The sequence below is a fragment of the Mercenaria mercenaria genome, chromosome 2 (assembly GCF_021730395.1).
Source record: "Mercenaria mercenaria strain notata chromosome 2, MADL_Memer_1, whole genome shotgun sequence".
In the NCBI taxonomy this organism is placed as follows: domain Eukaryota; kingdom Metazoa; phylum Mollusca; class Bivalvia; order Venerida; family Veneridae; genus Mercenaria; species Mercenaria mercenaria.
In genome coordinates this window covers 68,207,882-68,233,404 of record NC_069362.1, presented here as the reverse complement: position 1 = coordinate 68,233,404, position 25,523 = coordinate 68,207,882, and the positions used below count along the sequence as shown (strand labels likewise).

The window sequence follows — 25,523 nt, the reverse complement described above, 5'->3', positions numbered from 1 at the left end:
AAGTCTCTGAAAATCTGATATTCTTCTAAGTGTCAAAATAATGTTTGAGTTAAAGATAGACTCTTCCACGCGTTAAATACTACATATTCGATAAGACAGATCAGTGTAACAGACTGAAGAGCTTTAACATTTGGTTATCTTTAACCGTATCTGTACAAGTTTCATGAATTACTTAGTTTTCCGGATATTCGATTTCCCAGTTGCGCATGCGTACGGGCGGTTTCCGTTGAGACAGAAAAAAGTAAAATAATTACGAACGTTAGAAAAAGTCAAATTTACTCGTTAGTTTAGGATACTGTCACAGAACATTGCTGGAAAGCTGTAAACAAAATCATGGCCCATCAAGAGGGCCAGCAAAATGACCATTTGGCCGACGGCTGGTTGAGTGCTTTTGAGGAAGAATGCTTGGAGGATTTGGAAAGTTCGGAAACAAATATGGAGGAAACCGTTCAGAGAGATACAGACTTTGCCATGCAGAAACTCTTCTTACAGTTTCAAAATTCTGCAACAGCAATTGCTCAATTATATAAAGGTATTATGGAACCTCATTTAACACTGAACTTAATTTTATACAGTATTATAAGGAATTATAAAGTTTGGGATTCACCCAAAGGTTAGTGACCTCCTTCAGTCCTTGGCTTGAAGGGCAGGGCTGGGGCTTTTTTTGCCAAGAGGGGAAGGGCACAGGCCTGTGATTTGGGGAAAAAATAGCTGGGTATTTTTGGGCAAAAGGGAATAAAAAAATTTGTTGTGAAATCAATTTTGGGAAGCCTGATTGCCCTGAATGATTTAAAAGAAGGCAGTGGCTAGAGACCGGGAATTGGTTTCCTGGACAGCGAACTTATTCATCTGGAACCAGTTCACTAGCCAAAGTACTGTGCATAGGCTAGGGAACCAGAATTTTATGTCTATGCATAAAGTAGTCCAAATAATTGTACTCGAGAGTTGAATATCGTTATATTATTTTGACTTGTCGATATCCGCCTCCGAGTACAAACCAGAAAAGGTAAAGAATGTGGTAGCACTGTCCTCTTCTTTGCGTAAGTAACACCCAATAGAATCCGTTGGGCGGGAATTATGTTATAATAATCTAATGGATAAAAAAAAGAAATACATACATAGAAAGCCTGTAATTTTTCCTTTTCAATGATGTATATATTACCGAGATTTCTTGAGAAAAATTCAAACTATGGCAGTTAAAAAAATGCCAAGGTTTAACACGAGTGTACTACATATTGGAAAATGGCCAATCACCGGTAAACACATTACTACACGAAGCGTTTTCATTGGTCACGCCTCTGACCGCCATTACATGAAGACGATTGAAACGTTAGAGGTTTAAATTTTTTACAACAGAAATTCTTGATAAATATGTCCTGTTCTTATGTTTTTTATTTACTATCTATGATTTAAAACAACAGGTAAGCAGTTAGGGCTAAAGAAAAATCGTGACTACTGATAAATCATAATTTCAATTGACCACAGTTTCCACCACAGTTTTGATTGTGTCTGGTTGAGACCTCTAGGTAGACAACGTAAAATATCAAAATGTAAAATCGGTCTGCCCGAGGTCTCATTATTTAGACTATACATAAAGCTGCCAAAATTTATTTTGTTTCTTTTTGGTAAGTATTGTGCATGTTATTATCTTAATTAAGATAGTTTTGCATGTTCGGATCGAAGTTTTTTCTACAATGTAGAATTTGATTAAACTTTTGATTTTTAAAAACTTCGGAAATAACTAGGAAAAATCAAAGAGCTATAAAAATAAATAGAACGGCAACTTGAAAGGCATATAGAGCAAATCTCGCCAACATCCCGTGACAACTGAATGAGATCTCGTTGTAAGCGTCTGTTGATCACGATTGATCAAGTCGGCAAACGCTTTTAAATAAGGTTACTTTCGGATCGATTGTTTATAATGATAATGGTGCTTTTTAATGTTATTAGTATTTTCTACACGGGGAAGGAATGAATTTATGATTGGAAGTCTAAGAAATCAACAGTTTTCGTTTGAAAAAAGGACTCGATTCGGTTCATCACGCGCCGGGCGTACCGCCAGTTTTATACTTCAGTAAGCGTCTGTTGATTTGATCACGATTGATCAAGTCGGCAAACGCTTTGAAATAAGATAACGCTCTAACACGAGATGACACGGGATTATCCCCAGTTGCCATTCTGTGTATTTTTAGTTCTTTGGAAAAATTCAGCAAATAAAAAAAGATAGGGTCATGTGCTTGATTTTTGGCAGTGGCTAGAGAACCGGAATCGGTTCCCTAGACAGCGAACTTATTCGTCCGGAACCGGTTCTCTAACCGAAATACCGTGCATAGGCTAGGGAACAGGAATTTTTTAATACTGCCGAAATCCAAACTGTTTCTGTAAGTAAGTATCATGCATATCATTATCTAAATTAATTTTACAAATCCCTTTCATTTATCTGCGTTTACTGTCTCCAAATGTGTACTCTCAGCAGTGATTTTTTTTGCCCTTTTGGGAAAAGGTCCGGTACCAGATAAATTGGGGAAAATAGCGGGATTTTTACTCAGATTGGGAATTTTTATAGTTAATTAATAACATCATTTAGAATGCTTTTTCCTTTAATTCCATGTAAAAAGCATCAAACAAACTGTTTAAATGGTTAAATAATGGTGAATGTCAATGTAACCAAGTTTTATTTCTGCAATCATCAAAATGCAAACTTAATTTGGTCATTTGGGGAATTGTTGGATGATAATTGGAAAAAAGATTGCATTTTTCAATTGGGAAAAGGTCCTTTTAGGGGTACTTTGTAAAGAAGGAAAAAACTCGCTGCTCAGTATACAGTGTCCATCATTTTGGAATGATATAAACTAGTAAGAAATGAATGCATGAAAACTGCTTTGTGAAAAGATCGACATATACTCAGTTTGTGAATTGTTTTCGAAAAAATAAATTCTAACATTTTAACAGAATACAGGACCAATTAGAAATGAAAAAAGATAAAGAATTGATTTACAGCATGATTATTACAAACTGTTCATATCCGTAGGAAAATCACCAGTAATTATGCATAGCAATTTTTTTTAATTGACATCTTTTGAACACATTCTGACACTACGGCCTTTTGCAAACTGTTAATAAGAACGATGGCTCTGCAATTTGATTGATTTCTTTTAATTGGACAGCTTTTGATATTTAACCTCACAGGTTTTATTCTGTAATTAGCATGCTCATATGAAACAGTACTTATTTGCTTATATAATTAATGATGATTAATATCGAATTTCTCGTTCCATTTTAAGACATTAATTTTGATTTTAATATTAATAACAGTAGTGTCATTAATGATTTTATTAGTTACATCCATATTTCATCATTGCTAGAATTATAGCAACAGTGTCATTGTTATAAATTTACTCACAGGTTTTGATTAAATCATAAAAATATTTTCATTTCCGTACGCCGGATCCAGGCTTTATTCTTCGTTTTCCGAATTAATGACGTTACGCCATCACTTCCGGTTTATCAAACATGCAGAACTACCTTAAATGTTATTTGTTTTAAACTGGTACAAGGTTTGAATTATTTTTAAAAAAATAATTTGTTTTTGCGTCATTTCATGTTTATAAATGTACAAACTAATTTAATTGCCATTAAAACTTCATGTAGATTATCTGATCACTTTATTGCTGGTTTGTAACACCTCAGCATTACACGTTTAAAGATATGTGATAAATACTTTAAATTAACAGAAATTACTTAGTTTGTTTTAATTGTTATGCCCTCGGCATCTACTGATGCGGGAGGCATATAGTGATTGTCCGTTCGTTTGTCCGTCCGTCCGTACAAGGTTAACCAAATGGGACCGTTTCGTCTAGCATCAATACCCCTTACTAGAATGACTTGATACTAATGCAGATGTAACCTGTGACCATTCCTCATCTTCAGACATCACTTGACCTCAGTTTGACCATGACCTCATTTTGGACTTAGGTTGCTTTATATGGGCCATGTCTTGGTTAACCAAATGGGACAGTTTCATCAAGCATCAATACCCCTTACTAGAATGACTTGATACTAATGCAGATGTAACCTGTGACCATTCCTCATCTTCAGACATCACCTGACCTTAGTTTGACCTTGACCTCATTTTGGACTTGGGTTGCTTTATATGGGCCATCTCTTGGTTAACCAAATGGGACCGTTTCGTCTAGCATCAATACCCCTTACTAGAATGACTTGATACTAATGCAGATGTAACCTGTGACCATTCCTCATCTTCAAACATCACCAGACCTCAGTTTGACCTTGAACTTGACCTCATTTTGGACTTAGGTTGCTTTGTATCGACAAGGATGCCACCAGGGGCATCAAGCGTTTATTGAACGCAGCTTCTTGTTTCTTTTATTGTATTGTACCTTTTAAGTTTAAATTTCAGGTTTATTTTGGCTTCCTCCAATGCCGACGATTTTCGCATTCATTCGTACAAGTTTATTTTATCATTCCAATACGGCGAGTACACTTTTGGAGACAAAGTAAACACAGATAAATGAAAGGGCATTGCTAGCTTGCTGAAATGGTGAAAATAATTAAGATAACAACATGCATGACACTTTCCAAACGAAACAAAGTGAATTTCAACAACTTTATGCATAGAAATAAAATTCCAGTTCCCTAGCCTATGCACGGTACTTTGGCTAGAGAACTGGTTCCGGATGAATAAGTTCGCTGTCTAGGGAACCAATTCCGGTTCTCTAGCCACTGCCTTGATATTTTGCTCAGGGACTACCTTAGCCTGGAAAATTAGGGAGAAGTGACTTCTCCCTCCTGGGGAAATAGGGAGAAGTTTTGAAATTTTGGGAGAAGTTTGGCAAACGTGAGACAGGACATTGCTTACATGCATTAAATAACAATAATAATGTTTATTCAGTTGTTCCATTTGTAGTATTATCTTTTTAAGACATAAATAAAAATGGTGCAGTGTTTCAACAATACAGTACATATTTGCAGTTTTACTGAAAAATGTTTGACAACTTGACACAACAAATCTTTCCACATATAACCAGTACTTAATATTTCTTGGATTTCTTCCTTCCTAGAGCAGCTTTTTCACTTATGTGAGCATTTTGAGTTTAAAATGTTTTATATTAGTTCCTTCAATTTGACAAACTACAGAGTTTAAAAACTCTCAAACTTACAATGAAATGTTATTTGTATTGATCAGTACATAAAAGACTTAAAAATTAGGGGCAATATTTTTTTAAACTACGTATTTTGACATAAAAAATCTAAAAATTGGTTAAATGTATTACCTCCCTTTAACACATTTCAGAATGTACTAAAAGAGTTGTCTGCTATTTTTATCAAACAACAAATTTAATAGTTTGTCAAGGGCCTTATATTTCACTTATATCTATGTTTTTAATGAAAGAGAAATGAAGATTAAAATGATTAGTATCATTTGAAAAATAAACATCAGGAGTAACGGGTAGTCTACATTGTGATGGCAATAAAAATTTCAAACGATTTTTATCCGAAACCATGAATTACTGGATAAGACACCTCCTTATAAAGTACCGAGGTTCCGTGTTTTGACCCGCGAGAGAAACTCGAATTTGACCCACACAAAAAAAAAGTGTCCCGTGCGTCGGCTAGATCCGCGATATGCGTCTCGGGTTCTGCTTTGTCAATCAAAATCTCGGTGAATTTCAATGTTGTTCGCCGCCACAAACGGAAGTATGCCAGTAGGCGGAGCGTCGTATGTAAATTAGCACGCGCCGACTGACACGTAATAATTAGGTTTGTAATTCGGAAGGTAATTATCGCTGTTTTACGAAGTTTTCGGGCTCTCTGATCTCCGATTTCGGTCAACTTTAATTATTACTCTTTCATTCTTTAATTATCGTTTACTGCAATCACAATTGCAAACAATTAGCAGCTTACCCTGCAGCGTCAATCTGAAATCAAGTGATCATCTTTTGTTGTCCTGGACACGTTTCGCTGCGCATGCCTCCCGGTGACATCCTGTGTATTGCGTATTGTGTTTACAGACTTTACATAACCGAGATGTATAATCTCGGCGCACTTTATTGCCGATTATGTTTTCCTTTCATCCAATTTTATGGCGACTTTAACTTCGCTTTTCTGGGCGGGAAGGGCGAAGTGAAATATTTTAAAGCGAAGTTATCGCTCAACTTCGCCTAAAACGCAGTCCCTGTTGCTAGACTGATTTGAAAAATTTGGACCTCGCGCATTTTTTCATAATGGGAGTCGCAACTTTAGAAATGTTTCTACAATGTAGATTTTAATGAAACTTCTCACAGTTGTTAATGAACATATGGCCTATTATATGGTGAAATGAAATGTTTAGGCCCATGTGCTTATTTTGGAGATACTTTTGCCATTAACTAGTACAAATTAATGCAGAAATCGTTGTCAGCATCGGAGCATATCGAAATAAACATGTAATTTAAACTTAAAAGGTACAATACAATAAAAGAATTCAGTGTTCCCACTCAGTAATTTTTTCAAGGTTAAACTTACCCCTGCCCAATAGTATCAAAAGCCGAGCCCATCTCTTTGCTGATGACACCATTGTCTACCTTACCATCAAACCTAAATCCTCCGCAGAAAGGTTACAGGAAGACCTCTACTGTTTAGAAAAATGGGGAAAAAATGGTCAGTGGAATTAAATTCCGATAAATGTGAAGTTCTAAGAATATGCTGTAAAAGAAATCCTGTTATATATCCTTACACTGTACATAACATCCAACTTCAGTCCACTGACCATGCAAAATATCTTGGTGTTACCCTAAATAATAATTTGACCTGGTCAAATCACATAAATAACTTAACATCCAAGGTCAGTAATACCCTTCGCTTCATCAAAAGGGATGTAAAGACTACCAACAGAAAGGTTAAACAAATGGCCTATAAAAGTTAAAACCTGTGTCCGCCCCCAGGTCGAGTACTGTTCCACAGTCTGGCACTGGCAAAAATTTCTCACTTATAAAAGTAGAAAGTAGAAAATATAGAAATTGAACTGTCCATCCGTACAAACAAGATTGCTAGCAATCCACATTAATGACCCAATTTAGTCCATACATTCAACAATCCTACAAATTGACCTATATATAAATGACCTTGACCGTCATTTGACCTTCACTTTCAAATTTACAACCTTTAACATTTTTAGCTAGGTATTCTACTCACCCTGGCGTAGGTGTCGGCATCACACCTTGGTTAAAGTTTTGCATGCAAGTATATAATTATGGCTATCATTTAAAGGCATTATAGCTTTGAAATTATTTTTTTCTCAAGGTCAATTACTAACCTCACTGGGTCAAGTTCAATAACTCTGACATGTATTTTGGGCAAATTATGCCCCCTTTTGGACTTAGAAAATCCTGGTTAAAGTTTTACATGCAAGTTACTGCAGAACAAATGCAGATATTGAATTGAAACTAAACATGTGCCTTCAGGGTTATGAAACTACCGTAAAAACTCTAATATATTACGCAGTTGTTTTACGATTTTTTTTTCATTTTCTCAAAGGAGTGCGTAATATACACCAAGGTAGAGCTTCAAACATTGTGTCAGTTTAATAAAAATTAGGCAAAATACAAAATTTCGCAGTTCCGGGTTGTAGGTGTTTGATCATTAAAATCATTATCTCCAGCCAATTATTACTGATCTCTACAGTCTCTTGTATATTGGCAAACAAACATGCCAATTTACCGCAATTTTCTCGTTTGATGTGCCCATAATTATGAGAAGTTTGTTCGCACGTCTGTTATTGTTAAAGCATACGAAGGTGTTGACAGCTTAAGAAAGTTCTCAAATACTTTAGAAAGAAATCGTCTCTGATATTGTCAATGTTTTCTGTAACCGATTATGCAGCAATTGCGATTTTTACGAGAAATTGTTTTTACGCATGCCGCTAATGGCCGATTTCGAGTTAGTAAACAACTTTTTCTGAATGATTTTTCGGTGCGTAATATATTCCAAAGTAAGCATTTTTCTCAAGATTTTTATGCAAGATCGGGTATGTGTAATATACATACTAGTGTGATATATTCGAGTTTTTACGGTTGTTGATTGCATCAAGTCCCCTAACTCTTACATGCATGATGGTCAAAGTATGTCCCCTTTTGAACTTACAAGTTCTGGTTAAAGTTTTCCATGCAAGTTACTATCTCCAAATCTAATGCAGATACTGGATTGAAACTCTGTAGATATTTTAACATTTAGGGTAATGTTTTCATGCTTCTGGGACAATAATTCGAATAGTCGAGCAAGAGCTGTCTTACAGACAGCTCTTGTTAGTCTTTCAAACTGTGCCCCCAATATGATCTTTGCCTTTACTCTTGAAACCTTAAAAGCAACATATTTGGTCATACACCTGGGGGCATGGTTTTGAAAACACAGCTCTCTGTTTTATGCAGAAATTATGTATATCATGCTTATTATTTACATCTTTTAAGTTTTTTTATCTTTTATAGATCGTTCCAGTGGGCTTTCATTATGGATTCCGTTTCAGAATGCTGCATCATCAGTAACTACTCTGTATAAAGGTAGGTGGCAGTTGTACATTTTTGTAATAAAAGATTCTTCCTGTGATTTACAAGTATGTGGCTGTACTGAAACAAGTTTTAGTTACTTAATTTGGGAGAACTGTCCAGTTCTTTTTATAAGAGTTTAAACGCTAGGTAAGGAAACCTAACCAGGTGGCAGTTGGAACTTACCAGAACAAGATGTGCATAAAAGGTCTCAAGTTTGTTTTGTATGTACATGTATCTTACCATAAAAAGAATTTGATGTAGAGTTATGAAACATTTTAGAATTATTGGTGAGCACATGAAGTCTATCTGTTGTTTTATTTGGGGTTTTCACTTAGACCAGAGTTACGGCATTTGACTTTATCAAAACTACACAAAAATGCCTTCAGATTTGTGTTGCAGCAAAAAAAGTATTTGACTGGGAGTTTTGATACTATAGGAATGTTGTTTAGTATATGAAGTTGTGCACCTAGGGCTTTTTTTTGTTTATCTGGATTACACTTGATTCCAAATCTTCCTAACCCCTCCCCCCTTCAAATGGCAAAAGAATACTTTTTATACACCTGTTTGTAAAACAGGACGTATTATGGGAACGTCCCTAGCGGGCGGCGTCCACAGACTTTGTCTGGAGCATATCTTCTTCATGCATGGAGGGATTTTGATGAAACTTGGCACAATTGTTCACCATCATGAGATGGAGTGTCATGGAGATGGAATGTCATGCGCAAGAACCAGTACCCTAGATCTAAGGTCAACATCACACGTAGAGGTCAAAGGTCAAATTCAAGAATGACTGTCCGGAGCATATCTTCTTCATGCATGGAGGGATTTTGATGTAACTTGGCACAATTGTTCACCATCATGGGATGGAGTGTCATGCAGAAAAACCAGGTCCCTAGGTCTAAGGTCAAGGTCGCAGAGGTCAAAGGATACAAGAATGAAACTTTTGTCAGGAGCATTTCTTCTTCATGCATGGAGGGATTTTGATATAACTTGGCACAAATCATGTTCACCGCCACAAGACGGAGTGTCATGCGCAAGAACCAGGTCCCTAGGTCTAAGGTCAAGGTCAGCTTAGAGGCCAAAGGTCAGATACAAGAATGACTTTGTTCGGAGCATTTCTTCTTCATGCATGGAGGGATTTTGCTGTAACTTGGCACAATTGTACACTATCATGAGACAGAGTGTCATGCGCAGGTCCCTTCTTTAGAATTACTTCCCTTTGTTGTTACTATAAATAGCTTATATTGTAACTTTTTCATTACTAGTCAGAGGGAAAAATTGAAACCACTTTTCTGTAGTACAATATGCTTGTTACATCCAATTTCGAAGTGTATTTTGACCTATCTCTACCTGGTAAGGATTTTTGTGTGGACTTACAATTTTTATTGTAACTTTTTTATAATTGACTGTAGGGAAAAAACAAGACCACTTTCCTGTGGTACAACAGAGATGTTACTTTCAAATTTTAGGTGTATTTTAAGGTAAATCTACCTGGTAAGGAGTTTTTTTGTGGACTTAGAAAAACAAAAGAATTACAATAATTACTAAACAACCACAAAATTAAAATTCCATTTGCAAATACAGGTGCTAGTGTAAAGAAATTTGCTGTGACGGGCGTATATTGTGACATTCTGGCACTCTTGTTTATGATGTTTTGAAGTATCTATACTGTGCATCACCCCTTGCCATATGCCACCTTCATCCCAAGTAAGATAAAGACCATGCAGTGACAGTCACTGGGGGCACCAGTCTAGTTTCACTTTTAGTTACTAGCATATTGTAATATATGCCTAAATGGAACTTACTATGGTATGACGCCAGTGTCCCTCTGTCTGTCCGTTAGCAATTTTGTGTCCCCGCTGTAACTCTTGAACCCCTTGAAGGATTTTGAAGAAATTTCACATGAATGTTCAGCAGAGCGCATGTTCTGGATGGCTCGCTTCAAGGTCAAGGTCACAGGAATCAAAGTTCATATGACTTTTGTTTTGTATCCGCTCTGTAACTCTTGAACTGCTTGACGGATTTTAAAGAATCTTGGCACAAATGTTCACCACATCAAGATGTCATGTAGAGCGCCTGTTTTGGATGGCTCGCTGCAAGTTAAGGTTACACTTAGTGGTCAAAGGTCATACCTGAACCCCTTGAAGGATTCCTAAGAAACTTAAAACAGATGTTCACCACATCAAGACAACATGCAGAATGCATGTTCTGGATGGCTTGCTACAAGGTCAAGGCTGCACTTAGGGGTCAAAGGTCATATGACTATGTTTTGTTTCCACTCTGTAACTCTTGAACTGCATGAAGGATTTGAAAAAAACTTGGCACAAATGTTCACCACATTGAGGCAACGTGCAGAGTGCACGTTCTGGATGGCTCGCTTTAAGGTCATGGTCACAGGGGTCAAAGGTCATACCTTCGGATGTATATTGCTCCACATTGCGGTGCTCTTGTTCTAGTATGCATTTCTCATTGATCAGGATCACCCTTTATCTGCCCACATGTGTCAGCCACCCTTCCCAAACCCCATTGAGCTGTTGTTAAACTTATCAAGCTTTATCTTCTGACTACTTCTGTTCAGTGTTAAAGGTCAGTTGCTTCCTCTTTTTTAACTGTCCTATATCATTAATTATGTCTCCCACCACGCAGTAGTGTGGGAGACATATTGATTTACTCCAGTCTGTGTGTGTCTGTCTGTCTATCTGTCTGTCACAAAGCTTGTCCACACTCTAAATTGAACATTGCTCATCCAATCTTCACCAAACTTCAACAAAATGTGTCTGCCAGTAAGTGCTTGGTCAAGTTCGATAACTAGCCAAATCGACCCAGGCACTTCGGAATTATGGCCCTTGATTTACCAAAAACACTCAAGATTTCTTGCGTAGTTTTACCCCTAAACCGGCGCCTACACTACTAGTAGTATAAGCGTCCTTTTGGAGCCAAGAAAGCGCATGCACATGTGGATTAAGTAAACAAAGACTGACTTATTATTTAGATGATTAGGCAGTTGTGGGAAACATTCGCTTTTCTCAAAAGCATCTTAGTTAATTAGCATTTTGCAATTAAAAAAGAATTATTGTCTTTGGATAGCAAAACAATTATTCTGCTTCAAGGCAGTACCTGTTGTTGGATTTTATAGAGGATAATTGTTGGTTTCGGTGTAATATCACGTTATAATTTCACCGAGTGGGCACCAAAAGTGATATTTTCACGAGTGGCGCAGCCACGAGTGAAAATAACAACTTTTGGTGTTCACAAGTGAAATTACCGTGATATTACATCGATACCAACAATTTTTCTGTTTATTTTATGTCTAAAACTCTACTTTTGTTGTGTTTATTTCAATAAAATGTCGAAATTTGCGGGAAATTTTATCAGGAAGCATTGCAAAGATGACGTCATTTTAAAGACGTCATCGTCATATTGTTTCCGGCTTTCAGTAGGCTCGTTAAACTTTTTGACGTTAATCCGGGTATCAGATTTGATAATTTTCACTGAGTGGCCAGTGAGTTTATCAGGATATAATTCACCGTTATATTTCGATAAACCACCGAAAAACATAAAATAAAGACAGGTAATTATAATCATACAATGGTCATTATATTTCATCACAATATTTGTTTATGTATTTGTTCTGTATAATTTTTTTGTTACAGCTTTTTTCTGTGTTTAACAGATAGTGTAGATACAGCCAAACATTGCATGGAATCTGGTGTTCAGAGAGGCCGACAGAGGCAACTCAAAGACATTGTTTCTTGGGTAAAAAAACGAAGAAGACATATAAGACGTGAAGATTTGTTAGCTTTTCTTAGTGGTAAAAATCCACCACAAAGAACTAAAATGTCTGGTAGTGTTGTACGACATAGTGCATCAGCAAGAATGGATCGTTCATTTCCAAGGTTTCCTTCAGCAGATAACTTACCTCGGAGTACAGAGGCGGACCTGCAGTGCTTCAGAGAAGCTATTGCCTTACAAGGTTTGTAACTGTACATGTTTAAAATTCAGAATGTAGTAATACTAATACTAAATAGTCTTTTGTGTCTGCTTTGTAATAATTTTGTATTTAAGATAATATGAGCCGCGCCATGAGAAAATCAGCATAGTGGCTTTGCGACCAGCATGGATCCAGACCAGCCTGTGCATCCGTGCAGTCTGGTCAGGATCCATGCTGTTCACTAACAGTTTCTCCAATTCCAATAGGCTTTGAAAGCGAACAGCATGGATCCTGACCAGACTGCGCGGATGCGCAGACTGGTCTGGATCCATGCTGATCGCAAAGCCACTATGTTAGTTTTCTCATGGTGCGGCTCATATTATCTTAACAAATTCTAGTTGCTAGACTATCAAATACAGTAAATTTTTTAGTAGTGATTTGCAGAAATAAAATGAAATCTTCATTTATGGTGACTGTAAAATGTCATCATATTGTTGTCACATACAAATAAACAGTAAAGAAGTTAGATGTAACAATGTACTATGAGAAACTGATGTTGTTATGTTGAAAGGACATAGTTTACTTAAGCCTTATATGTCGGCCTACATAATTTGGAAAAAATTTATATTTGTTATAATAAGAAAAAAATACCAGGGCCCACGCTGTCGTTCGCCACTCGAGCCATTTGGCGAATCTGCGATGAAAGTGGCGAAGAAAAATCGCGAGTGGCGAAAATGAAAAAATGTTCGTAATTTGGACCGCCATTTTGTTTCAGACGTTCTAAATCGTAACCTCCGAGAAATTATGTTAAAAAATAGTTGACTGGTTCCGATAATTTTACCTTATAAAATTAACTTATTTCGGGATAGTACTACCCAGTCTGCGTTTACTTTACATATAACAATGTGTAATAAACATCTTGACACGCGAGAAGATGCAATTTGCAATCAATTAGCAACCGATTATCGGGTTAAAATAATCTTTTTGTTTCGTTGTCATTACGGCAGATTAAATGATTTATGCCTTTAATTTCCATGGATCAAATAATTAAGGGTAGATTTCTTGGAAGCACAGAGCACCAAAAACACAGCCCCCGGGCCATGCATTTACATAGTAGGCCCACAACAAAAAGAAGCTGTAATGGAAAAATATTTCAGACAGGTTGCTTCAAACATCCAACAACATTTTAAAATACAAAACTTGCTTTACAGGTATACCCACTTTCATTCAAAAGTCCCCCTATATAGCTAGAATATCACCATTTGCTTATGGGAAGTAACAAAAATTTTCAATGCGCCGCGGGAAGGGAAACCTCTCCAGCACCCTCCCTACCATTCCCGAGAAAAAGGGTGGCTCCAACTTTTTTCAGCCCAGTGTGGGCCCTGAATACACATACATGTAATTAATACTCTTCTTCATTCAAATTAGCTTCAGAATGTAAAGAATTGCTCCATAGCAACTGAATGGATACAAAACCATAGAAAACTTTCATGCAGAATAATTCTAATGTTAAATATTTGAACCTGTTGCGTAAAACTGTTTTTCACAAATCAAGTCAATATCACAATTTCACAATTCTATGGAAAACAATGCTAAACTTCACAGTGAAGAATTGCATTTGTTTTCAAAAAAACGAAAAGGCTAAGGCATCTTCACTGCCTGGGAGAAAAAGTCCTGTCTGTATTCGACCCTCCAAACTGAAAATTCAAGCAACATCTAGAAAGAATGTTGCAATGAATAAAAATGATACAAAATAACTGTGCTCAATAAAGATTGACTGCTGTAATCTAATATCTAGAAATTTAAAATGTTCGTTTTAATTCAGTGATCCCTGATATTAAGTATCACAAGTATCCCATCCATAGCCAGGGCACTAGACAACTTTTGGGGACAGGTACCCATACCCTCGGGAAGAGGAATTTTTTGTCGTTTTAAGACAAAAATGGGAAGTTTTTAGCAATTTATATGTTACTACTTTTCACACTTATTAATACTATTTTCAGTCATTTCTAACTAATGTAACTATATTGCAGCAGTTACCTTCCTTAAAGGCACTATAATATAACTTGAAAGAGAGTTCATATCTAGCTGTGTCAAACAACCTATTTTCAGGGGAATTTTCTTCTGAGAAAGGGAAAAAAACATATTATTTTATGAGAGGAATGGGGCCCATATTCGGCCCCAAAAATGGCCAAACGAGTGCCCTGATAGCTATGAATTGCACCAGTTTATGATTCAGAAACAGGGCAGCTGTATTCTTTTTCAGTCAGATTTGATATCAGTTTTCCTCTTAATCCATGATTTGTGTTTGTTTTTCTCATTTTACTGGATCCAGTGCTATCTCCAAAATCTGATGTATCTGAATGAAAAAAAGGCACTGTCCCTTAGAATTTGAGATATCAAGACTTAGTTCTTTTTTGCTTAAAGAATTAAGTTTCTCCGTGTAAAGGTTATAAAATTTGTTTGTAGCTAATCGGTTGGCTAAAATGATCGAGTTTTTAACAACCTATCCCTAGGCTTCAAGTTTGATCCCATCTCATATAGCTAAAGCTCTCTGCAACTGTTAAAGTAAAAGAAATTTTTTATCTTAGGTTATTTATTCATTGTACTGTTATAATGTGGAGTAATAGTCACATACATGTACATAGAGAATAGTGACAATTTAACTGTTATGTTTATAATTTATATTAGAATCGAGCGTAACAAGATGAACAAAAATAAGTATTGTCAATTTTTAATGTTTCAGGTCTAGATGGAGCTATGTCAAACATCAGTGTTGGATTTAGGCCACATAGTAATTCAAATCCTAACACGTTATCTGGCCTGCCGAAAACCAATGTGGAGGAACTGAACTCTTTCATTTTAGAGGAGTTTTCACGCAACTGTGATTCTCGGAAACGATCAGCAACTCCAGATGTTAATATGGACTCTCCGACAAGAAAGAAGAATAGATTATTATAAACTGTCATTGAATCAGCTGTTACATAATGATATTCTTAGTTTATGGAACTTTAATAACAATTATAACGAACTGTTTTTGCTACTTATTTGTGATATTTTCAATCATTATAGCCTGGAAAAAAGAAAATTAATAAATACCAATTAGTCACTCATGTAAAGTCATATTTTGGTAGGCAAATAAGTGGCTAAAAAAACCATCTCTTCGATCATTTTATTTGTTTGTCGGATGTAATACTTCATTTAACAAGCTGTATACATTTATAGGTAGAATTTGCGCATATAAAGATGTTTGGTTATACAATATAGTATTCTGAAATCTTGGACTGAAATCCAGGGTGGCCACAGGTTCTTGATTAAGTAGAAGTAAATTGAGTGACTGTTTCAGAATTGTTAAAATTTGCCAGTCAGGAAAGTATCTAAGAATGTTCGCTGTAGGCAAAAAGATGTTTAAAATTATTCTAAGGCCAATTAAAATTTTGAAATGTAAGGGCACAACTGTAACACTGTTGGAGTGATTTCAGTATTCTTTATGAACTAGAACCATAATTTGTTATTTTATTTAACTTAGTCATTAAAGAAAACAAAGAGGTGGTTTTATTGGATGGAATCTTGTTATTAGTTGCAGGATACGTGACAGATCATCCAGCCAAGAATTGGAGCCTTAAGCTCTAAATATTTACCTGGTCCTGGTAACAGTAACTAAAACTGAATAAGAAAAATTTAATATAATATTTTATAGCAATTCTCAGGCGTTATTTTAACCTGGCATACAAACATTGGGTAAGCAGTTGTGCAAGTAAAACATCAAAATAAGAAATAATGCTGTATTTTAAAACTTTTCATCATGATAAATGTGAGACTTGTTTTTTCATTGATGATATGAAGACTGTACATTTTTTGTCATCTATTCCATCTGTATATTCATTTTACATGTTTTATACGATTATTTCCTGCATATGTGTTAATTACATATAAAAAGCAAGCAGATCTATGACCTTAAAAAGCACAATCTCATTAAAGCAATGTTTAAAACAATACACAACTGTAGTTTTCATGCTAAATTTATTGATAATACTGGAATTATGAGTTAATAATGACAATTTATTTGCCATCCTGGACAAGCATGATTGAGTACTAATTTCAGAACCACTAGTTATTCAATCACATGAACTTTTGTTATTTGATGCATGTACGAAGTGTTGCTTTTAAAAATGAACTAAAATTCAAGTACATGTGCTTAGTTCTTATAAAGTGTATGCATGTATGTGAGGTTTTAGGGAGGATGTCGGTTGTTTTGTTTATTTGTTTGAAAGTTATTAAATTGAAAGGTCAAGGTTTTTAACTGGTTGTAGAAATGAATATAAATTTGTATTGAATAGTTGAAATATTTGTAAGAATGTGGTAGAATGTTATATTTTATGTTAAAGAAAATATAAATGATAATATAGAAAATACATGAATACAGAAAATAAGGATATGTTTAAATATGTTTACTCTGGATTTTAATGGACTCTCACCCAGTTTGTCTTGGTTATTTTTCTTCAGAAAAGCAAATTAACAAAAATTTGAGAGTTCAAATCAAACACAAACAGTTTTGTTTCAGTTTTCATATTAATTCTAAAGATCTAAGGTTTAACCCAGAGATTTGCTGCATGATTCCATCTTTAATTTAAGCACTTCAATTGCATCCATAAGCTAGACATAAACAGTTCTTAATAGATTTTTATCTAAATACCCAGTACCATGTAGCTCAGATTTTAGGTTATAAATACTGCCAATATTATATAGTAAGTGTATACAGGGTACATTAAATATCATGTCTCCCCTCTCCCCTTTGAAGAAGAGGTGGATATATTGTTTTGCTTAATGTTGGTTGACCAGTTAGCAGACCATTCGGTTTGCCATCAATAACTAGAGAACGCTTAGTCTCACGGTGGGCAAACTTAACAGGATGCTTGTCAGTGGTCAGTTGACCCCTATTATTTTATTGATCAGTTGGTCGAAGGCCAAGGTCTAGGCAAACAAAGTTACCTACCGACCTGCCTCCATCAGGCCATCAGGGGGGATGTGTTTGTTTTATTAATAGCTCTTGTTTCAGTTTGAAATGTCTGTATTTGAAGCAGAAGACTAGAAGGTTTTAGTGCTTTCACAGCAAATGAAAACACCTCTTGGACAATACTAGATTAGTTTTACTTTATTTATATCTGTAACTAGTAAACATACAATTGTCATAATCTATTGATGCAACTTTTTGCTCTCAGAATGTTTGAAAATATATATGTTGTATAGTACTGGCTACTCCTCAGCAAACTGTGTTGAAGGCCAAGATGTATGGATGCTTACTTATAAATGAATAAATGAGTGGGAACTTCATGTCCCTGTACTCTGAAAGGTAATATTTTATGATATAGCTAAAGTTGTCTACCTTGAATTTAAAAAAAAGTGGGCATTATCTGATTGCATATTTATTTGATTTTATATTCTTGCTGTTAAGTGCTGATAAAATTCTAACTGAAGAGTCATTGTATTGACTGGGAAGTACTTGATTTTTTTTTATTTTCAAAGTCATAACATTTGCTGCAGAGCTTCTTTATACCAAATCTGTGTTCATTCTAGAAATATTATTTAAAAAAAAAGATTTTTCTTTTAATTTAATATTTTTCTTGTTCGGGAAGTTTTCTTTGACTGGTAATTCATTTCATGTATGTGACTACATGTTGGACTGCCATTGTCTGTGAAACTTTAATCAGATCAAATGGTAGATATTGATTATACATTGATAAGCACGAGTTGACACTTGTTGACAAAATTAAAGCAGTTAGATATCAAGCTTTGAAAGCATTTATTTGTGCTACAGATTTTAAGCAATATGTATATTTAACTGCACAGATCTGAAGGCATCTAAGGCTGTTGAGCGCATGTGCCAAGTTCAGTGATGAAGTAACTTGAGCTTTCTTTGGGTCTTTCCAAAATCATTGTTCTTTTTGTTGGGTCATTGTATACAGATTATGTTATCAGCTTGTCTGTATAGACAGTACTTTCTGTAGAAAGGAGCTTTAAACTGTTCCGAAAGACATACTAAAATGACTAACATTTTCCTACACTCGTTCTCTGTTCTACAACAACTTCTTATTTAAAAAAGTAAACAGATAGGTGCAGATTTTTTTTACAAAGTTTAGTTACCACTTACATGGTTACTATTGTTGCAAGTATACTATTTTTAGATGGGTGAGGTTTGTAAGGAGTTAATTTTTCCTTGATTGCATAATTGTGACATTATCATTTCTTTGTGAATATATTATTTTTCTAACTCAAAATTTACAAGTGGAAATAAAAAGACACTTTTATTACCTGATTAAAAACTCCCCCATTTTATGTTTTAACTTCCATTTTGATCTGTTTTATTGGTATACTGATAGATTTATGTCATTCAGACCCTTCATTTTATGGTTTTGAGTTAAGAGATTTTCTAAGTGTCTAGTTTTTTTGTGTGCTGAAATTGCATACTGAAGTTGCCATGATTCATCATAGTTTATTTTAGTGAATTGTATAAAATGTTACTATAATACCTGTGCTGCAAGGTGTTTTGAAGAAACTGTCTTGGTGTTGGATCATTTAAGTTTGCTGCAGGACCTGTGTGCCTCAATGAGGTACTTAAATTATGTGAGCCCTGTCCATTTTGGACTCTGAATGAATGAAATGTGTATCTGTAGAAAAAATAAAACATTACGGTATCAATTTTTACTGACGGCCAGTGAATTTCATGCACCACCACATGTAGAAAACTAGTTTGTATATTTTAGGCACATTTCAGTTCATTTAAAATCAATCTTAACAGACTTAATACAAAAAGTTTGTCTATTAACTGTAAGTAGGATATATCAAGATGAAATTTGTAATGTATAATGTGACAAATTGCTTTCATGGGAAATAATGTCGAAAAAATATTTTCTTTTTAAGATCATAGCCCGCCTGCTTAAGTAAATACGGAGAGGGCAGATCTGTGAATCATAGGATCACGAGTTCAAGGAAAAGTGATATATGGGTGTCAGTATATACATTATACTACTCTAGCTGGGCCAACTGTTCGTCTGATGTCTAAACTTTGTTGACTTTCATGATTTTCAGTATTCTTTAGATTTCAGTAAGATCAGCTATGTAAAAAATTTCTTAAATGATTTTACTTAGTTATGATCTGACCAGTGACTTATACCCATTGTCAGTATCACTGGTCAACACTTATTTCTGATATACCCATTTCAAAACGATATATAATTACTAAATGATATAACTGCAGAACCAATGCCACAAACTCTACAGAAGTACCATGCTTGACATTGTAAAAGTGAATGTGTGATAACTTCTCCATTAACTGTATGAAGCATTTTATATATTCCTGTACAGATATTATCACTTGTTAACAAAAGTTTCTTTGATTTTTTTTTCAAATAAAATTCCTTGCATGGAATTACATGTGCTTTGCTATTTCAAATGACATTGTTTATGAACATTGTTTATGACAAATAAAATATCATTTTAAGAAAATTGTATTTGTTGTCTGATTTTATTAGCTCACCTGAGCCAAAGGCTCATGGTGAGCTATTGTGGCCGCTCAATGTCCGGCGTGCGTTGTCCGTCATCTGTCCGTCAACATTTCCTAAAAAAATCTTGAAAACCACTGGGCAGAATTACACCAAACTTCACAGGCCCCCTTTCAAAATTGTACGAAGTATGTAGCATCATCTAGTGGTCCTTTACCAAGATTGTTCAAATTATCCCCCGAGGGTCAAATATGGCTCCGCCCCGGGGGTCGCAAGTTTTACATAGACTTATATAGGAAAAAAAGTTTAAAAATCTTCTTATCTGAAACCACAGCTCTTAGACCTTTGATATTTGGTTTGTAGGACTGTGTTATGGTCCTCAACCAAAATTATTCAAATTGTACCCCTGGGGTGAAAAGAGGTTGCCCTGGGGGTCCCCAAGTTTTATATAGACTTATATAGGAAAAAGCTTCGAAAATCTTCTTGTCAGAAACCATACTACCTGATGCATTGTCTAGTAGTTCTCTACCAAAAATTGTTCAAATTATGCCCCTTGGGTTAAAAGAGGCCCCGCCCTGGGGTCACTTAGTTATTATGTGAGTTATATAGGAAAAATTCTTAAAAAATCATCTGATTCTATTTCCAAGACTATTTAATTATAATTACCTTATGACCCCAAGTAATATGGTGTCACTTGATTGTGACCTTGACCTACTTTCTTGTTTTTTAAGATACAGCCTTGAAATATTGATGACTTACACAGTTTTGCACACAAATCGTAAAACTGAATTTCATTGACCATGAATGTGACCTACTGACTTTCTTAATTATGTCTCCCACCACACAGTGGTGTGGGAGACATATTGATTTACTCCAGTCTGTGTGTGTGTCTGTCACAAAGCTTGTCCGCACTCTTAAGTCGAACATTTCTCATCCGATTTTCACCAAACTTGAACAAAATGTGTTTGACCATAAGACCTCGGCCAAGTTCGATAACTAGCCAAATTGGTCCAGGCGTCTTGGAGTTATGGCCCTTGAATTACCAAAAATCGGTCTTTTTACTTTTGTCCGCACTCTAATTAGAATATTTCTCATCCAATCTTCACCAAACTTAAACAAAATGTGTTTGACCATGAGACCTCGGCCAAGTTCGATAACTAGCCAAATCGGTCCAGGCATTTTTAAGTTACGGTCCTTGAATTATCGAAAAATTGACCTTTTTACTCATGTCCGCACTCTTAATCAAACATTTCTCATCCGATCTTCACCAAACTTGAACAAAATGTGTTTGACCATGAGACCTCGGCCAAGTTCGATAACTGGCCCTTGAATTACCGAAAAAATCCGTCTTTTTACTCTTGTCCGCTCTCTAAGTCGAACATTTCTCATCCGATCTTCACCAAACTTGAACAAAATGTGTTTGGCCATAAGACCTTACACAGGTTCGATAACTAGCCAAATCCGCCCAGGCACTTTTGATTTATGGCCCTTGAATTACTGATTGGATCCACTCATCCAGACCATCTGATTGGATCCACTCGTCTAAAACATCTAGAGAAACTAACATTTTTCATAGGGGCAGTTGTGGGAGACATGCGCTTTTCTCAAAAGCATCTCTAGTATTTTATCATCAGTTTGACATTTGAAACATGTAGCTCATATTACTCAGGTGAGCGATTCAGGGTCATCATGACCCTCTTGTTACCAGTTCATCCAGGTAAAGTAGAAGACTTTAAATGTGCATTTTTTGTCATAAGTACGGTATGTGCTCCTCCTGTTGTTGTCAGTTTTGGAATGCTTCGTTTAAGAGTTGATATCTTTGGCTGAAACAATGCATTCTTGTTACCCCAGTTACAATATAGTTACCTGAAAAGAACTGCTAATCTTTAGCAAAATGGCAAGTGAATGATATATATTTGTTGTTTGAAAGGGTGCATGCCCCTTCCTTTGGAGTGTTTAGCTTATGCTGGTTGCTCTCACCTAGCATCCCAGTTTGGTTAAGTTTAGTGTCTCGGTAACTTCAAGGAGTAGGGGGTGGGGAAGTGGATTGAAATGTCACGTATGTTTGATGTGATGATCTAGCATTCAAAGCTCATGTTCCATAACTATTCTGCACTGTCTGTGTTGTGCCCTTTTTCGATGATAGCTTTCATTTAAGTAAATGTCATGTAGTAACAGACGATTGCAATGAAACTTCCAGTTTTTTAGTGTCTGTCCACAGTTATACTGTGTTTAGCTACACTTTTACAGTGTTAAATGCATAGTATTGTTAATACACATAAACTTTAACTGTTCATATTTTCAGAAACGGAATTTGGGTCTAAAACACCTTTAAAATTTCATGGAAAGTCGCCATATGACATATAATTTTGTTGGTTGGACGTTTAACCCAACAACAAATACTTAGTTTAAACGATTGTCCAATATCTTCATTCACATTGGAGTCAATAATTATTCCAGTAACAGCTCCAGTTTCCTCAGATGCGCCCAGTTTGATTATCCAACATCGAAATGGTCGAGCGTGCTGTCTCCAGTGACAGCTGATGTTCATCAAGTAATGCCCCTTTCTCGAACTAGTATTTTTGTGTGAACTTTTACGTCGTTATGCATCACATGAGGAGAAAGTCTCCCATACTTTGACTTAGTGTTGTTACATTTTCTGGACAACATTAGGTAATGATGTCACTTGCTGAGAACAGATTTTTCTTGTACAAAAAAAAAAACTACTGAAATGCATTATCTGGCAATGTCATATAACTGAAATGCTCAGACTTATTTTTTTTTCTCAACTCTTTACAAACACTTTTTCCGCTACGGACCTGTCCGAAATAAACAGATTCAAAGGAAGCATATGAGCCGTGCCATGAGAAAACCAACATAATGGCTTTGCGACCAGCATGGATCCAGACCAGACTGCGCGGATGCACGCATCCGCGCAGTCTGGTCAGGATCCATGCTGTTCGCTTTTAAAGCCTATTGGAATTGGTGAAACTGTTAGCGAACAGCATGGATCCTGACCAGACTGCGCGGATGGGCAGGCTGGTCTGGATCCATGCTGGTCGCAAAGCCACTATGTTGGTTTTCCCATGGCACGGCTCAATTATGTTGCCTCAAATCATGACGACTTTGGAACAATGACAAAACAAAGGGGATCTTGTCCAGTGATTTATGTTTATTAACAATATATGTAAATCATGTTTGTTCGTTGAACAGAATATTTAAACGAGAGTAAAGCTAACAAAGAAATGCATATGCGATCGTGTATTTTCATCAATATTTCAAACCTTTCATTTGATGTATTTAAATGACGCAGAAAATCATTAATTTTGCATCGCAGACCTGTCAATACAATTGCACTTGTATATAATATGAAAGTTCTTAAAACTGAAATAATATTAATTACTGAAATAATTATGCCTTTATGTACTTTAAAAATGTCGTTCGTATTCATACACGAGAACATAAATCATTATAAGGACGGAAATTGACAGTATACTGAGTTTTTGATCCTAAGCCATGTGAATGTCCGCAACAACCGTAACATTTGGAGTGATCTTATTTTTTGATTTGCTTGGTCCAGATTGTCTCTGTGGTGCAGGTGTGAACAAAATCTCACCACTTTTGTTCATCAACATTGACTGGTATTCATTCGGCTCACATCCCGGTGGAGGGGGCTAAAGGTAAATAAAATTTTAATGATCCATTGGAAGGATATTTAGAGCAAATTTAATTGATACATAAAAGCAAGTATTAAATTTATTTTAGTTTGAACACGGTCGAAATAGATCAATAACTTTACACAAAAACCTACGTGATTGATTCCTTTGAGAGAATGAAACTTTTCAATTCAAAAGAGGATTAAAATGGAACGCATACTAGTATAACGCGTATTCACATACATACAGATGTGTTCGAATTTAAATGTATATGAAATACTAACTTTTTAAAATAATAGCATAGTTGAATTTTGAATCGTTGATAATACATTGTACATTTATGCAAAGCGTAATCATATTAGAAATGAAGTAAGTTCAGCAATATAGTAATACAAAAAATGTACATGTATTTTCATTCTTGAAATGCCATCAAATCGAGCTCCCTTGCAGAACACGTTTCCGGGCTGTCCTACGTAAATGCTATGTTTTTCAGTATCTTTGATCCTCGTGTCATCATTGCTTACGTCATAAGGCGGGGGAGGGCTGCTAATTGCCCAACGATCGTCTGCAAAAAAAAAAAAGAAAGAAAAGAGATTACTCAACCATTCTCTTCAGGAGTGACTATCTCAGCCCTAGCACTGGCCTAAGAGGAACTCGGTTGTAAAACACTACACTGTATTATCCCAAAGTATCAGAAAATATAACAATAGAGAGCATTTGATGTTTATTTGCTAACTGTTTCGTAGAAAGGTTATGGATATTATTATAAATTTTAACGTGGGTAGTCGACGAAAGTCCCCACCTGGAATGAATGGCACAACTTGTTCCCAGCCGAGCCCACGGGCAGGTGTCATCTTTACCTCCCCAGAATCCAGTCGATACTTCCAATTTATTGTTTGGATATCAGCCGCGACCGGGAATCGAACCCGGACCGCTGGCTTTGTAGTCCAACCTTCTAACCACTGCGCCACTGATTCCCTTTTATTATAACTATTAGCATCATCATCATTATTATAGCTGATATCGCAAATCTTTGTTGTTGTTTTTTTCTAATATACTAAGTCAGTTTACTAATAAACTTTGATAATGTGGCAGTTGAGTCCAATAAGTCCACGGGTGTTCAAAGATAATCTGTCATAGATTTATTGTAAAGCAAATATTGGATTTACCTGTGTTGGAAAATAATAGTGTCGATTGTATTGAGGTCAACTGCCACATTATCAAAGTTTATTAGTAGCAATGGACAAAACTTTTTATTGAACAGGTAAATAACTTTTCACCGTTTTTAATTACGTCACGGTTCAGTAATGACATTGCCATCTTGTGCGTTCCGTGATCTGTTTTCGCCGTTGGATAACAGATCTGCTCAGATTTACCAAGATAGTGAAAAACTTGTGACAAGAATCATAAAAACAAAATTACAATTTAACCTGGCGGTTACGAGTTTAAGCCCACCGTGCACTCTCCTACGACACCCTGAACGGGAAGCGGACTGGATATATTTAAAATGTCGTCACAATCAAACTTTAAAATAAAGTAGCATAAACAAATCTGAATGCAGACTGCTTTCTGGGATCACTGTTTTAATTCGAAACAATGACCAAGTTGATATTTTACAACAGTTTTGCAAACGTTTATCAGATTTTAGCCCAATTTCCTTTAAAAGAATCTTCCTGGTTAATCAAATCTGTGCCAATTTATGACCCCCACCCCTATCCCCCATTAAAAGCGAACATACCCCATCTCCTCACTTCCATCCACCCTCTGAAACAGAAAAAGAGAATAAAAGAAACAACAAGTATCTCAATTATATGAAACAACGCACCCATTCTTAAGAAGTATCCGATTATTCGTACATGTTATATGTTATTTGAATATTTTAAACATTGCG

At 35.7% G+C, this 25,523-nt stretch overlaps 2 protein-coding genes across 3 annotated transcripts; one reads left to right on the top strand and one right to left on the bottom strand.

Moving 5' to 3' along the window:
• Positions 1-200: 200 nt before the first annotated feature.
• LOC123564189 (HUWE1-associated protein modifying stress responses-like) lies at positions 201-19,980 on the top strand. The gene is made up of 4 exons (XM_045357561.2): positions 201-532; positions 8,484-8,555; positions 12,217-12,516; positions 15,221-19,980. The coding sequence occupies exons 1-4, from the start codon at positions 334-336 to the stop codon at positions 15,433-15,435; spliced, it is 786 nt and encodes a 261-aa protein (XP_045213496.1). The 5' UTR covers positions 201-333; the 3' UTR covers positions 15,436-19,980.
• Positions 19,981-23,130: 3,150 nt separating this feature from the next.
• Positions 23,131-25,523, bottom strand: LOC123562808 (uncharacterized). 2 transcript variants are annotated; one of them, XM_045355407.2, is made up of 3 exons: positions 25,458-25,523; positions 24,037-24,197; positions 23,131-23,650 (listed from the first exon to the last, which is right to left on the bottom strand). In XM_045355407.2, the coding sequence occupies exons 1-3, from the start codon at positions 25,459-25,461 to the stop codon at positions 23,486-23,488; spliced, it is 330 nt and encodes a 109-aa protein (XP_045211342.1). In that variant the 5' UTR covers positions 25,462-25,523; the 3' UTR covers positions 23,131-23,485. The 2 variants fall into 2 exon arrangements, with proteins under 2 accessions (XP_045211342.1, XP_045211341.2); XM_045355406.2 differs by lacking the exon at positions 25,458-25,523 and adding an exon at positions 25,371-25,404.

Bases quoted from the DNA above. Each gene is read 5' to 3' on its own strand.
- LOC123564189 (XM_045357561.2), top strand. From the start codon at position 334: ATGGCCCATCAAGAGGGCCAGCAAAATGACCATTTGGCCGACGGCTGG. The intron at 533-8,483 runs GTATTATGGAAC...TATCTTTTATAG, and splicing joins AATTGCTCAATTATATAAAG to ATCGTTCCAGTGGGCTTTCA. The intron at 12,517-15,220 runs GTTTGTAACTGT...TTAATGTTTCAG, and splicing joins AGAAGCTATTGCCTTACAAG to GTCTAGATGGAGCTATGTCA.
- LOC123562808 (XM_045355406.2), bottom strand. The intron at 23,651-24,036 runs GTACATTTTTTG...ATTTACCTTTAG, and splicing joins TTTCAAGAATGAAAATACAT to CCCCCTCCACCGGGATGTGA.